Source organism: Pseudopipra pipra, chromosome 9 (assembly GCF_036250125.1).
Source record: "Pseudopipra pipra isolate bDixPip1 chromosome 9, bDixPip1.hap1, whole genome shotgun sequence".
In the NCBI taxonomy this organism is placed as follows: domain Eukaryota; kingdom Metazoa; phylum Chordata; class Aves; order Passeriformes; family Pipridae; genus Pseudopipra; species Pseudopipra pipra.
This window is the reverse complement of record NC_087557.1, coordinates 8510596-8526491: the sequence shown is the minus strand read 5'-3', so window position 1 is coordinate 8526491 and position 15896 is coordinate 8510596. Positions and strand designations below refer to the sequence as shown.

The 15896-nt window shown below is 34.4% G+C and overlaps 1 protein-coding gene and 1 long non-coding RNA gene across 7 annotated transcripts in view; one reads left to right on the top strand and one right to left on the bottom strand.

The window, feature by feature from the left end:
- The window catches only part of LOC135418808 (uncharacterized), a 129673-nt gene that overhangs the window by 40374 nt on the left and 73403 nt on the right, over positions 1 to 15896 (bottom strand). The window contains exons 11-12 of the long non-coding RNA XR_010432674.1: positions 13041 to 13132; positions 3505 to 11279 (exon numbers count right to left, since the gene is read on the bottom strand). This is a non-coding gene — a long non-coding RNA (uncharacterized LOC135418808). The remainder of the gene's footprint in view (positions 1 to 3504; positions 11280 to 13040; positions 13133 to 15896) is intronic.
- Positions 1 to 15896, top strand: part of KCNT2 (potassium sodium-activated channel subfamily T member 2) — a 118184-nt gene that overhangs the window by 79367 nt on the left and 22921 nt on the right. For 4 of the 6 annotated variants that reach the window (XM_064664446.1, XM_064664444.1, XM_064664441.1 and 1 more), the window contains exons 15-23: positions 3653 to 3761; positions 5039 to 5095; positions 6209 to 6358; positions 7481 to 7710; positions 8365 to 8581; positions 9861 to 9966; positions 10203 to 10375; positions 12332 to 12403; positions 14314 to 14448. In XM_064664446.1, the coding sequence (XP_064520516.1) occupies positions 3653 to 3761; positions 5039 to 5095; positions 6209 to 6358; positions 7481 to 7710; positions 8365 to 8581; positions 9861 to 9966; positions 10203 to 10375; positions 12332 to 12403; positions 14314 to 14448 (1249 nt within the window). The remainder of the gene's footprint in view (positions 1 to 3652; positions 3762 to 5038; positions 5096 to 6208; positions 6359 to 7480; positions 7711 to 8364; positions 8582 to 9860; positions 9967 to 10202; positions 10376 to 12331; positions 12404 to 14313; positions 14449 to 15896) is intronic. The other 2 variants (XM_064664443.1, XM_064664445.1) reach the window with 1 other exon arrangement.

Below are 15896 nucleotides of genomic sequence, written 5' to 3'. Positions count from 1 at the left end.
GATTAGGCTGACCAGTCTTCCTAGATAGCATGAGACAGTCCTGAAATTTAGACCCTGACTGCCTTTCCCCAAACAATAGCATCCTGGAGATCTTCTGCCTTTGGCATCAGAAATAGTATATAGGCATATAATTGTTATAATTTATTCACACACAGAAAACAAGACTTACAGATTCTTCCTGTCTTTAATGAGAGCATGAAAACTTATTTTTGTCATCAAAACAAGAGAATTGAGTTACTTTGGCCAGGGTCATATGGCCTGTCAGAAAGGCAGGTTTCCTGGCTTCTCACCTGATGCTGGACATACATCCTTGCATTCTGTGCCTTCTGTTAATTTTTACAATGGATTTTAACTACTTCATTTAAAATGGTAACTTATGCTTCTCTTAATACAGTGGCATAAGTGTTTGTCCCAGAAAACTCCACTGCAAGTTTAAGGTATGAACCCTCTAAATACACAGTCACTCTAACATGACAGATGTCAGATGGGCAAGGAAACACTGTCTTACCTCTTAAACTGAAATTCTTTGATTTCTCCTTAGAAATTTCCAATATATAAATGCCTTGACATGCCCAGGTTTTCTGTCAGTAATACTGCATTTTCCTTTGTTGGCAGTTACGTATAGTTTTCTTATGTTTCATATGCTTATGTTCCCACTTCTTCAAACACATGGGGCTACAAAAGGCCATGTATCCTTACTGCATGTCTGGCCTTGCATTTCAGCACAAATGGGAAACTAAAATTGTCCTTGGCAGAGCAATATATGCAATTCAGAGACTGGACTAAATCACATATTTTCTGAGTTAAACTTAAAACTTTTATATTTATATATATATATATATATATTTATATATATATGCTAGAAAATAAATTAATTACCTTTACTTTGACTGTTTGGAAATTATGCATAATTGCAATTCCAGGAAATGGGGATACATTTTGACATTCTCTATTTATTCAAAATGCACCAATGAATTAGCACAGATTGTTGAAGTCTGACGTTAAACCTTTAGTAGTTTATTTGAAAGGAACATAGTCCAGATTCACCTAAATGGATATTGAATGCATCTGATGATTAATCTATCCAATTACAGATAAAAATAGTCTCCAGGTAATGGATGGGCATTTTTCCCTATCTGGTCTGGTAGTGGTTATGTTAATTTATTAAATTGACAAAAGTAAGGTTTCTCAGAATAACCGTGCCAGGTCTAGGACATGCTTACCACATGGCTGCTGCTGCAGTCATAAATCAGTATTCTGACTCTGTTTTATGGTCAATAACATTACATAAACCATAACTCACCACACTGCATTACTACATCTGTTTGAGACAGCCTTAGAAACATAATTTCTGTCGAAATATATTTTCAACAGAAACTACAGCTCCTGGAAATTCTAAATGGAATATTTCATTAGTACAAATGCAATCACAATGTTTCTTTTTGGTAAACTGATTTGACATATTTATTATTCATTTCAAGATAAACCAAAGTTTTCCTTGGCTGCTTTACTGTCACCCCAAATGAGCAATTTGCTGATTCTGGTACTTGCTGTCAGAGGACCTGAATGGTGTCCAAGACCTGAGGAGTGGGATAGCTGTCACCCAGCTTCCTCCCTTCTCACTTTAGAAGATAAAGCAGCATATAAAGTTCTGAATAGTCCTCACCACAGCTCCACAGTGAGTCCTGAACATACATACAAAACAGGGTAATGTTATAGACAAGCTATAATCTGGCAATGAATTGGAGAAATGAGCAAAGTATTTTTTACCTGATCTGTGGCTTATACAAGAACTTAACTGCAGCCAAGAGGAGAAACCCATAGTACCTCTCTTTGTGTTTCAAATGGCTACAATATTTCTAGTAGTGGTAATTAGATCACTGAAGAAGCTTTCACATGGTGGTGTCAAAGTACCTTTGAGAAGTCAAAAGCATCAAAACACTTCTGAAGTCTGTGGGGTGTTATTTTCATATACCTATTTTACAGATGCATAACAAGTCAGGAAAGGCATAATTAACTCACACAAGGTCAAAGTCTACAACTGGTGTATAAATAGTCCTACAAGTCCCAGCATCATGGCTCTTGATGAAAAAACACTTGACAGCACAATGTGGATCTCTTAGACATACAAGATTAGAACGGCTGTTGTAGGACAGCAGTCTCTGTTTGCTGTGTACTATATCCTTTGTTAGATAATACTTTACATAAAATCTGTCCAAAAAGTCCACCACATATGGTAGAGAGTATAGAACATACAGAGGATTTAAGTCTAAGTTATGCTTTTCATTTGCATTGTGCCATCCATGATATTTTAATTTTCTTTTATATATATATTAAATCATCATGTCCAATTTGGCTCAAGTACATGATCTGAAATTACAATGAAATAATTTTCTTGTGTATTTTTTCTTGCTTGTATTTTCAAAATTATTAGATATAGTATAAAAACATTCTAAACAAAAAAAATAAGGAGAGGTTATTTAGCCAAATCCTATACAAATTAAAAAATATGTAAAATTCTCATTCCTTCATTATGAGGAAGTTGGTATTCACTTTCATAAATCTTTGCCATCTGACTGATGGTAACAGAATGCAGATATTCCATCCAACCACTAGACTATGTCTTACTCTCTCAAAATCTCTGGTTTGAAATTCAAATAGATTTATTAATGGCATAAGGTCAACTAAAAGAACGTATTTCTATCTGAAATATTTTCTGCAGAAATATTTAATTGCTATAAGTGAAATACATTTACAGGAGGAAAAATCTTATTTTGTTTTATATTTGACAGTGTCTTTATATAACTAAATTCATCCCTTCCCTATGACATTTAAATAGGCCTTGATCTTCAGAAAATGACAGAATTAATTTCTCCTTTCAGTAGTCAATGATTCTGTTACTGAAAAGCCTCTTGATATTTCAAAACAATAGGGAACAAAGAAGGCATACTTTGTATGCCTTCACTTTTATTTTCAGTAAGTGGCATGCTTATAGCTATATTCTGACTAGAAAGTATATTAGGCAAGGTGGTCCTAAGGATTTCAATGATATATTAATGAAACTAGAAGCATATATATGTAGATAGCTCAGATCTAGGTGGGGAAATTATTTGCTTACTTTTACTCAGCAATTTTCATATGGCTTATCTTTTGGTAATCAGCTGTACTACTTGTAATATTCTTTCTAATCAGAAGCTAATTCTGCTCCCATTGAAAGGACATAGACTGAATCAAACACTAAATTCAGAATAAAAACTGACTTAGCATGCAATAATAATTCATATGACACTGAAAGCACGTACAGATTTGGCAGTTTAAGTGCAGAAGATACAAACCAGACTATGCTTCATAGCTTACTCCTACAGCTAGTGCAACAGGAGAGTGGAAGTGGGATTCACAGAGCCACTGCATCCTCTCCATGTGTAAATCCAGGACAGACAGCACAAACTGGATGCAAACCTTGTGCAGTCTGAGAGACAGAAAGATGGGGCAAATCATACACACCTCATTTCCAAGGTTCAAGTGGAAGATGAAGATCCCGAAGCAAGTGGATGATACATCTTCACTGATTTCCTAGACAAGGAAGTGATAATTCTGTTCAATTGAAAGTATTTTTGTAAAACAATTTATATCTTCTTTTTTTTTCCTACAGATCATGTTGTGTGTGAAGAGGAATTCAAATATGCTATGCTAGCTCTAAATTGTATATGCCCAGCTACTTCTACATTAATCACACTATTGGTTCATACATCTAGGGGACAGTAAGTATTTAGTACCATAAAAACCCAAACAACTTGTAAAAGTCATAGCTGATATTGTTTGGAAAACAGCTTACCCTGAATTCCTAAACAACTGCAGTTTTAAAAAAGAAGAAGGAACTTTCTGCACAATAAAAGCACCAAGATATTTCAGTCATGGCATTATAATGTCAAAGGGACACCCCTCCTCCAATATTTAAGTTTGTTGCATGCTGTTGTGCCACTTCTACAACATAAAATATGAAAAAAAATTGTATTTCTAATTTAGGAGATTGAATTGTGGATCTATGCCAAAGTTCTACTTAAGAACACCAGCAAAGCCCTATTTCAACATGTTAATTTGCAGGTCTGTTTCACTGAGCTCAAAAAATGTTTTTCTGATAACATATATATTATTTGCTATTCAGTTCCTGTACATTAAGAAGCAAACAAACATACATGGTTTTTAATATAACCACACTGCTGGAAGGATACAGAATTACAGTGTCTCTACAGACTGCATAGTCACAGTAGCACTTCTGTGTATTTACTAAACTAATGTTACCACATCTGGTATATCTCTGTTATGCTATATTCTTGGAATCATAAGGTATTCTTAATAAAATGTTGTGGGCAGACAGGTGCTTTAAAAAGTAAATCTCAAAATATATCTGTAGAGATGGAATACCTGAATATAGGTACGATATTCAAGTATTTACAAGACTACACAAGTCTTGTAAAAATACTAACTTTTTTCCAAGTTACCATGGACCAGTAATATCATGATATTTACAAGCAGAGTTATTTAACCTTCTATGTGGCATTTGTAGTATTCCCCTGTGCCCTGAATGGGGAAAACATAAATTCTTGCCAGAACTTTTACTATCAAGAACAACAGATGTCAAGATTTTAATGGCACTGTCTGTACCAGGCTTTGTTAAGAAGACAACAACAAAATACTGTTTCCATACCTCCTGAGCACCGAGATGAAATACATTCTTCATCTGCCTACCTTTATCTGACAAGCACAGAATACAGAGCCTTTTTTAGTTATTTCATATGACATGCACATAAAAGAAAAGCAGTATTACTAACAGCTATCAGAAAATTTTCCATCAGCACAAATTCAGACATGTGAAACGGACTACCTTGTATCTTATTTATAATCTTATTATTGATCTCAATATTATAATCTTATCTTTAAATGTTATCTCATTATCTAATTCAGTAATAGGACTTTATTAGGGTTTGTATTATGACACAAAATATTGACTGACTTGTACTTAATGTGATCTTTGCAGAACAGCTCCATGGGAAGCTTTTAGACAACTAACTGGAACCAAGCAGACTTTAAACAGGTGAACGTTTTATTTTAGGGGGAAAAGTCAAATATGGAAAAGTTTTCTGTAATTTCATTTCTAGTTCTGCTGTTCTACACCAAGTGCACTGTTTGTTAATACTGCTGCAGTAAAAATGGTTTACTTATTTCCATCCTGAAACAAAATGTTTTCACGCTGAAGGTGGAGAAACATGGTAAACTGAAGAAAAACAGAAATTGTGTTAAGATATTGAAAACGTACAAATAAGCATAAAGGAGCATTTCCCAATACCTTGAGATCTTCACTCCAACTGGCAAAACATAGAACACATTTTTATGACCTATCAGTTTTATGACCTATCTGCACTTATGTATGTCTAGTCTATATATGTATCCATTACTTCCAGTAAAACTCAGGCAGGCAGAACCTTGTTTCACCATGAAACTCTAATAAAAAAGTACACAGAAGCCCCAGGGCTACAAGTTTTGTTGTTAGCTGAGGTTTGGAACATTTCCACTAAACACTCCATTTGGATAAAGAACATTAGCTGCACAGAGTAAAGGATCATATGCTTATTCTCTTGCACTAGAGAAAAGAACATATATACTTGTAATACTATACAAGATACAGTAACTAAAAATGTCCATAGGGTAAAGATCACCGATAAGCAAATGCAAAAAAATCTTTCTTACAGATAAAGTGACCAAAGAGAAATTAATCTATCTTATGTAAGTTATTATTAATGATTCTTTACCTACTTCAAACAGGAACCAGACAGTCTGCTACAAAGCAGCTGAAGACACTGTCTTTATAAGTAGAATGAGCATGCTGGTGGTTTCACCTGTCATCTTTAAATTGCAATGAATCTACTTATTATGGTGTGAATTTAAAGTAATTCAGCTATCTCTCTCCTGATATTAAAGTACATAATCTTATATGCCTATTACTTAGTAGAAAATGCTCTTTAATTCATTAAAATAATCTCTGTACTTACAGTATTACCAGGCTTTGATCTCAAATATTTCTTTCAGATCAGCCTAATGGACCTTTTTAACAGACATTTGTAGTTTCTATTGCCATGAAATGCTGTTGCGATTAATAAGAATTTTACATTATATTTTAAATTATTCTGTTTATCTGTACATGTTTCAGGGAGTGTCAGCAGTCACCAGAACAATGGCAGAAAATGTATGGCAGATGCTCTGGTAACGAAGTGTATCACATTAACCTGGAAGAAAGTACTTTTTTTGCTGAGTACGAGGGGAAGAGCTTCACATATGCTTCTTTCCATGCACATAAAAAGTATGTTTCTTTTCCTGTCAACAGTTAAAAGTTCAAACAAATAATTGCTTGTTTTGTCTGCAACACAGCTATACACTCAAATGCACAGTACTACACATTACTCTGTACCTGGCCACTCATATGGGTATATTTCTGTAAGTTATAGCTGGTCAGGTAAAAGCTCATGTTCATTCTGTACAGGCCTTCTCAGTCTGAGAGAGTAGAATGTAAAGGATATAAAACATAAGCTGGACAGTCAGAAAAAAAAAATGAACCTTAGAGAGGTTTTATGAGAACATCAGTCCTTTTCCATCCCAAAACAATCTAGAAAAGAATGAGGGGGAGGGTGTGGGGGTTTTATTTATTTAGGACTTAGCTGGAAATCTGGCTTCCTTTGTGGCATAACCATTTTATGGAACATGTTCAATTTAAAGGTGGCATATGGTACATTCTGGTGAGTGTTCGGAAATAAACCCATATTTTTTTCCGTTAGATGATAACATATCTTCTTTAAGTTCCAGATGATGCATCACTTGTTTGATGCTGCTCTATGAGGTAAACACATAAAATAAACACAAATTGCGTATGTTTGTATATATTTAACAAAATGAACATTTATCAAACCCTGAATACAGAGTTTATTCTCCTACTTAATGAGTGAAAGATTAGGGTTTTTGCTGTAATTCCTTATTTTCTATCACTAATTGAATACATTTCTAGAAGTGAATCGCAAAAATGAATTAAGAAAATGGTTTCCATTACTTATGAATAATGCAACAATTTAACATGATTAATACTTTTTCATGTTATATATCCATCTTTCTACTAATATTTTCCCAGAAGGGACTATTCATCTGATAGGAAAAAAAAAAACAACCAGAACAACATTAGAAGAATATTATGAGGATTAAGAAAACCATTTGATTCAACTGCCTAGGAATTCATGAGCTCATAAAAACTGCTTGATCAGAAGTGGCCTATTTAGCAGACAACATTTTTCAAACATACTTGTCATCCAAAAATCTGCAAATTTTCATAATGTGCAAAATATAAAAATATACCCGAGGTTCATTTTTGACAATGGAAATTCTGGTATATGCAGGACTATGCAAAATGAACCATGCCTTTCCTTTTCTAATTAAGGTTTGGAGTCTGTCTGATTGGTGTTAGAAAGGAAGATAACAAAAACATTTTGCTGAATCCAGGTCCTCGATATATCATGAGTTCTACAGATATATGCTTTTATATAAATATCACCAAAGAAGAGAATTCTGCTTTTAAGAAGCAAGAAAAGCATAGAAAAAACCACGAATCAAAATTATCTTACCATGGAGCTTCCAGGCTACCAGTACACAGTATAATAGCCAGCATGGGTAAGTAAAATAAAAAAACCCTCGCAACAAATTCTTATTCAATATATCGTACATTAGTATGTTTTAAACCATATTCCTAAAATTTTAAAAACCTATAATCATGTAAATAAACTAAAACATGTAAAAATATTAAACACTTGCCCTCATATTTACAAAAATCCCACAACAACAAAAACCAAAACAAATGGAATTTGGGTATCTTTTTCTTTTACTTGACAATATGGTATTAACTGGTTAGGAATGGTGTATAATAAAGTAATATTAAAGTGTATGCAAAGCAAAACAATTGGGTAAATCACATGAGTACTTTGGCATTCCTACCTGGTTGTCTGTAGTAAGTTTTCGTAAGCGTCTTTGATTAAAAAAATGCCCTTAGGAAAATCTACAGGTTGTTGATGTATATTAGTATGGATTCTTATATAAGGTGTCATTTTAAAAGGGTAGTTAACAAGACAACATATATTAACAGTCAGAAAAAGTGCTACTTTCCTCAAGTATAGTTTTAATATTTGTTATATTTTAATGTAATAAACACAATCAATATAGTATTACTTTCAGTCTTTGGCCATGTAGTTAGAATACCCACTAAATATGGGAATCTCATTGCAATGTTTTGACAAGCACACTGAGGAAATGTTTTCAACGCTACCTCAGGGACCGTGGCTATCGATCTACAAGACACAGGATGCCGAGCGTCCAGCGGAGCTACGCTGGCCCTTCCTCCTGACGGAGGGAAGGAGGGCAGACGGCCCAGCATAGCACCAGTTTTGGAGGTTGCAGACTCATCCTCACTTCAGACGTGTGACCTGCTAAGTGACCAGTCAGAAGATGAAACTACCCCATCAGATGATGAAGTCTCTGCAGGCTTAGAGTATGTGTATTAAATACAATTTGAAAAGCCACTATTATGTGAAAGGCATCTATCGATTTTTTTGACATGCAGATCAATCCGAGAAGTTGTAGGAAGCAAGACCCATAAAGCCCAATTATGGAATTATTCCCTTTTATGAAAGGGAATTTCCCTGCTATTTTCTGCTAGCAGAATGCCATAAGCCTATTTTGAAATAAAGAAAGCCCCAACAGGTTAACTCTTCCATTTGCTGGAGATTTTCTATCTGCTGTTATAAAAGATCTAGTTGTGTCTGAAATTTTTTTCATAGCATATTTTATGGCCATTTTTCTTACCTTCTGTAGTTACTAAGTTAGCACTCAACTAATTTGGAAACAGATAAGTACTCCTGCCGTGAGAAGGCATTGATAATCAGATCATCTAACAGGCTTGTTGAATGCTGGGGTGAGGTGTCTGACTTCCAAATGTAGGAATGACAAAAAAAACAGTATGAGACAAAATTATCATGTCTAATTTAAAATACTCATTAACGTATTACTGAGAGCAATGATGCATTACCCAGATAAACCCAGAAGATTGAATCATGTAACTGCCATATAGATAAGCAATTATGTTTATTGGGATTGCTGACAGGGATGTTAAAAGTGAAATACACAATTAAGCCAGTGGCTCACCTACCAGAGTTTCCCCATCTCCAACACTGGCAAGCATGAGAAGCCCCAGGGAATATTATACAGTTCTAAGGAAAAAAATAATAGAACAAGTCATCTTAAATCTGCAGAATGAAATCTCGGGATTTAAAAGGCCTCTTGCAAAAAACAAAGGCAAATTAGAAATTTCATCTTATCAGCAAGAGGATTTGCCATTTAAAATTTATTTCAGCCATTTTGAAAGTGTTTTAATAAAGCAAAAAGGTTCACTCATTCTTGATAAGTATTTGAAAGTAAAATTATAGAAGGAAGAGCAGAAATACAGTTATTGCTATTTCTTTTCTTTCCTTTTTTAGCTTCCTCAGAAGTTTCCAGTTCAAAACACTAGGAGAGCACACTATGATATATCAGCCTATTTTCAAAACCCGAAGCAAAATTTCTTCGGTCCACAGAAGCATGACAGCTTTCACTAAGCTGTACTGAATTCATGGAAAGAGCAAAATATATTCCTTTGACCTTTATTAAACAGTTCATTTCACATACTTGACTCTGCAAAACTTAGACATATGTATAAACATCCCATAAAATAGTAGTACAGTCAGCTGTGTTTCGGTAATTTGCTCTGCTGAAAAATGTTTGTTCTATTCTAGGTATGCCAAAGGCTATCCTCCTTACTCTCCATATATTGGAAGTTCTCCCACATTTTGTCATCTTCTGCATGAAAAAGTACCCTTCTGTTGTCTAAGACTGGATAAGGTAAAGGAAGTTTCTCTTACTGGATAACACTGCATTCTCATTTGTCTCTGGCATCTGAACAGAGGTAAATTCTCATTTCTGCTTAGGGATAAGGTTTCTTCAGCACTTGCTGAGCTCTGTTTTCTTTTTCTCCTCCTTTTCATCACCAAGTCTTTATTTATGTCTAACCAGGTCGATATCAGGTCATCTGGTACAATATTCACATCCACTGAACTTGTTTCTTATTTTGATTTTAGGGATGCCAACATAACTACTATGAAGATGCCAAAGCCTATGGATTCAAAAATAAATTGATTATAGTTGCAGCAGAAACTGCTGGCAATGGCTTATATAACTTTATTGTTCCACTCAGAGCTTATTACCGGCCAAAGAAAGAACTGAACCCCATTGTGTTACTCCTGGATAACCCGTAAGTAGATTTTTTTTTTTCTTTGACAAGTTTTAAACTCATTTTACCATTACTTCAATAGATACTTATCATATGGTCAACTTAAAATCAAGAATATTATGGCACATTTATCTTTGAGGAAAGTTACTGACAAAAATAATACCCTATGTTCAGTCATATACAAAATTGAGCTTTTACTGACTGTAAATGGCCATAGTAAATTTAAATGTTGTTATTCCTCAGAGCTAATGTTTCAGCTAAGTTTTTCTTAAAAATACCCCAAATAATGTGAATACTACTTTTAAAATCAAAATAATTTTATAAACACTGTAAAAAGCAAGCCCTGTAACAGTTTCACAGCTACATAATTGCACTAACCTACTTAACACAATGCACTTACTGGCCTGAACCAGCTAGGTATACTTTTAATAATTCTAGACTCAAAGATAAACAGTTATTTAAGCCAGGAGAACACCCACAGACACCCTTTGTCTACAATTATATAAAATCATGGAAGGAAATTAAAACCTGCAATATAGTTGTCACTACTATATCTGTCTGGGGATCACTGGAATTTTTAGCCTTTCTTACATTAGCTGTTTAAAATTTCAGACAAATTCTACTCTGTCAAGACTGGTACATTTATAATCTGACAATGAAATTTATTTTTTTTTCCACACTTTGGTACTGCTCAAGTACTTAAAATCACAATTTGAAAGACACAAAAATGGAGGTTAGCTGTATACAGAAAATTAGAACAAGCTATGACTCTAAGAAAGGACAGCAGCAAAAAGGTCTTGTAGGCTGTGATTCCAGGGCTGACACATCCCTTTGTATAGATATGTTCCAGGTTAAGGGATTATTTTTTTTCTACAAAGGCCTGCTGTGAAGTGTCCCACTTTCCCTCAGGCAGCTCTTCAGTCACCTGTGTTTGCAAAACAGAAGGTTTATGTTCATACTATGGCATACAGTGAATTACACAAGTTGGTAGAAGCCTAAATGAGGCTAAATCACTTTGCAATGTCAGACTGAAGCCGTGAGCACACAATGCCCTCTAGTGCTTGCTCTTTTTGCCAGCAGAGTGCCTGAGTTTACACATTTTAATGCTGTTGTGATACTTAATGGCTAAAACAACTTCTGATTAGCATAAAGTAAAAGCTATGCTTACTAATTAAACTAATACCCTTAGTGTTGTGTCTCTCTATGCAGTGTTTGCGGTGACTCCTCTGAAAGGAGGTAGAACTCAGGCTGCCATTCAAGTCAATTGGAATTTTTTAATTTACTTCACTGGACTTGGGAATTCAACCATCTCCAATGAACATATCTATGCCTTGTTATATTCCTGTTTTCTCTGCTTATCAAGGCTATTTATTACAGTGTGCCTGTTCTGATACCTATACGTCATATGCGTTCTAAGATTTCCAATGTTTCTTGGTATTGTAAGAGGAAACACAGTAAAAGTTATGATTAAAGAAACCATGCAATAAAATATAGTATCTTAGTTTTCACATTCCATTTTAAAAATTAAGTTTCATCTAATATTGTCTCATTGGCTTGAATGGAGTAGGTGTCGCAAAACCCTAATGATGATTTGATTTCCACTTCACATTTTATTTAAGAATTGTTGCTGCTTGTTTTAAGTACTCCTAAGACATGCATTGGAGTACAGGTTGGTAGTGTGTCCTTGACATCAGTCATTCATTCTTACACTTGGAATTGTTCTGTGCCATAAAATTGCTGATTTTAGAGGAGCATTTATTAATATAAGCGTGTTACTTCTGATCCTTCTTTATGATCACAGCAAACTGTTGATTCATAGCTATCTACAAACCTTTCTCCTGCTTAAAGCGATATTATAATGTCAAAGTTTAAAGAAGTTTTTTTTTTAAAAAAACCTACCAGTTTATTGAAATATTTTAGAAGAGATGCTGGTGTTGTGATACTGTGTTTCATTTTGTAATCCCATCTGCTGCTTAGGCCAGATATGCATTTTCTGGATGCAATCTGTTGGTTTCCAATGGTTTACTACATGGTTGGCTCTATCGACAAGTAGGTGAAATAACTGTTAGAAACCTTAACATTGTAGTTCTCAGTGGTTTGTCGTGTGTATCGTGATTGCATGTTTCAGTCTGTGTTGTAGTTGAAGATGATCTTTTTGCATGCATGGTTTGTGTCTGTGTGCTATAATTTGGGGTTTCAAATTTCTGATTTATAAGGGTATCATTATAAAAGTGTGGCAGGGACCACAAGTTAATATCTTTAAAACATAAGATTAACACTTATTCAGGTGCATTAATATGTCCCTTTAAATGAACAGATTATAGCTCTTCTTCCAGTGTTATTCTGTACTGAGTTATAAATGGTTTGAATTTATTGACTCAGGTTTTGTAAAGATAGCTACAGAATGTAAACAGTCATGAATGTGTCCAACAGTTTTCATTTTCCACCACTTAAAATATCACTTACTCCTACATTTCTGTCTTCACCTCTACTAATATGTTTACATATAGGTTTAGCAACATTGATTTAATGTAAAAATCAGACAGAAACAGGAGAAGAGGAAGGGCTCATGAGTATTTTAGTAAACGCCTGTGTGTAGAGTGTAAATTTAAAAAACTACTTCACGGCACAGCTAATACCAAATTGGGGATACAATTATTAATTCCCTTTGGAGAGATCAAAAAACTTATTCTCTTGAATTAACAGAATCCAGTTTTTTTATAAACTTGGCACTGAAATTTCAGTATATGCTGCTATTTTCAAGGATCAACTGAAAGTCTGAAAAAGCAGAAATACAAATTACTCAGAAAAGGTTTGGAGTTCTACTTGTCCACTGAAATTGTTAGTGTAGATCATATAATATCAATCTTTCTTTTCTTGTAGTCAACCATCAGTGATATTGCACAGTTTCAAAAATAATTATATATATTCTTCCTAAACACGATGTTAAAAAGCACCACATATTTGTAGTTTTCCTTACTCAAATTTTCAAAAATAATTTACAATGTGTTACATAAATTTAGGAACCTAAGAAGATCATTACTGAAAAGAAAAATTGGACTATTTGGAAAAGAAAAAAAGGACATTAAGACTTAGTTAATATTGTAAGATTACCTAATAAGAAGCAATTATGATGTCAAAACAGCTCCACCTTGTAAGTAAACAGAATGATGCAGAAATTTAGTTTTCCATTTTCCCTTGGAAACTGTGAAATTCACCCCTTCTTATTTCACTTAATTTTGCTAGGTTTCTGGAGTCTTTATTGTTACAGAAAAGTCCTTTCTAAACTTGCCAAAAAAATGCTTGGGGTCTCTGGAAAATATTATTGTTAAAACAGCTGAAACATGCTTTATTTTGGAAACAAAGCTACAAGGCATGATGAGAACCATAACTCAGTTGTCTGTGAGTGTGTTCTGTGATCAGGCTTCAGAGAAACATAGTCCAGCAGCGTGTAAAGTTACTTCTGATCCACTAAAAGCACCTAAAAGCATCATGAGAACACTCCAACTCATAGGTTAACCTAAAAGATTAATGTCTTAGATACCCTGGTAGAACTTTTAGTAACATTTTGAAACTGAAATAAACTTGTGGGGAAGAGCAACCCAGAGCATTTATTTGGGTCTTTTTATTGTCTAAAGTAATTGTCATGGAGCAAGTTGTTGCAGCATATTGTCTTCCACAGTAACCTTTAAAGGTTTATTTAAAAAAAAAAAAAAAAAAGAAATAAATTTATAATTTAGCAAACAGAGAGGGACTGTAACAATCAACTAAAGTAGATTCTGTATTCTGTCAAGTAATTGAGATGTTTTACTTAATATAGATTATATTAGAAGTTATGATATGTACATGGAAATGAAGGGGACTGAGCTGATCTGCAAATGCCAACCATCACCAATCCTTTAAGTGCTCCATATTTAAGTTGCTTGTTTCTTTTTCCCCCCTCTTTCTCCTCATAAAAGCCTAGATGACTTATTAAGATGTGGGGTCACCTTTGCAGCTAATATGGTGGTGGTGGACAAAGAAAGTACAATGAGTGCTGAAGAAGACTACATGGCAGATGCCAAGACTATTGTAAATGTTCAAACACTCTTCAGGTAAGGTATTTTTGCAACCTATCTGTACATCCTCATTACTGTGAAATACTTGATGCTTTTTGTGCTGAAATAAGAAATTATTCTTTTTTCTTCTGCTGAAGTTTTCCATTAAATGAATTTGTTTCTTACACGGGCAGACTTTTTCCCATCTTGTTCAGCAATACACTAAGAATCCTGAGATATTCTCCTGAAACCTGAGATGAAATTCTTTGCATCCCAAAACCAGATGATCATTTTAAAAGTTAACTGTCAGGTTTACAGGAAGGCAAAGAAAGCTACTTTTGAACACTTAGGGCAAAAGGTAGTTGAGAAAAGTTTTTCCACAGTGCACCAGTCTTTCACAATAATGCTACAGCCACTATGAAAAGCAGATCCCTCTAATGCTACAAGGTAAGCAATGCATCATTATGAAGTTAGTAGTAAGTGTTCACATTTTGAGTGTTTACTTTTGAACAAAAATTAGGTTTTAAGGCACATACAGGTAACACTAGATATGACAACAACATGCTAAGGGCCATGAAAGAATAAAATGATCAGTCTAGTGAAGAGCCTGAGGAGGCCATGATGAAAAGCTAAACCTGTTCCTTTAGAGCATCTCCTCATTAAAGCCTTTGTGTTAAATATCTTGGTTCAACAAGTGTGAAAAGATGCATGTCTCTGAACTGTGAAAAGTATTATTTGCTTAACAAAAACATCAAAAAAATCCCACACAAAACAAAACACACTACCCAGTCAACTATGAAATGCCTCCCCAATTTGGGGCTCAGCACATCCTAGTGTTCATTCTAATAAAAACTGGAAAAAAATTAAGTCTTTCCTTAGGGGATTGAGTATCATTCAGTATTGCTTTTATTGCAATTACATCTTTTCTGTGTCAAGCCTTCCAAATAAAACTGGAGAGAGGTGCACAGTAAAAGTCTTTTGAATCTGTCAGTGTCTTAGAAAACTGAGCTCATTAAAATACAGGTATTTCAACTGAGCTTTTTTTTGTAAATGCAGCTCTGTGAGAATGCAGTTAAATGTTGTGAGCATTTCTTCACGGGCTCAAAAGGAGCAAAATCTGTTGCACAAGAAAGTTTAGTTCTGTCTTTTGGTATCTTTGGGTTTTTGAATTGGTACCCGATACTAGCACAAGTGTGTGTGTTTAATAATCACACTGATTAAATTTGGGTTTGAAACCATAATCAAACTTAATCTGTGCATCATTCAGGTCTACTTTTAACCTGCTGGGTTAAAACACCTGTGAGGGTGTCTCGCTGAGGATTTTCACATACATCGCTTTTTCAGAAATACATTTTACCCCCAAATATAAAACAGAAAAATGAGTCGAATAAAAAATAAAACTTGCAAAGTACCAGTTGGATTTTCCTGTAGCTGTGTTCTGCTTTGTAAAAGATCATAGTAGCAAACTACGTACCATAGGTATCCAACTAGATCTTACTATATAC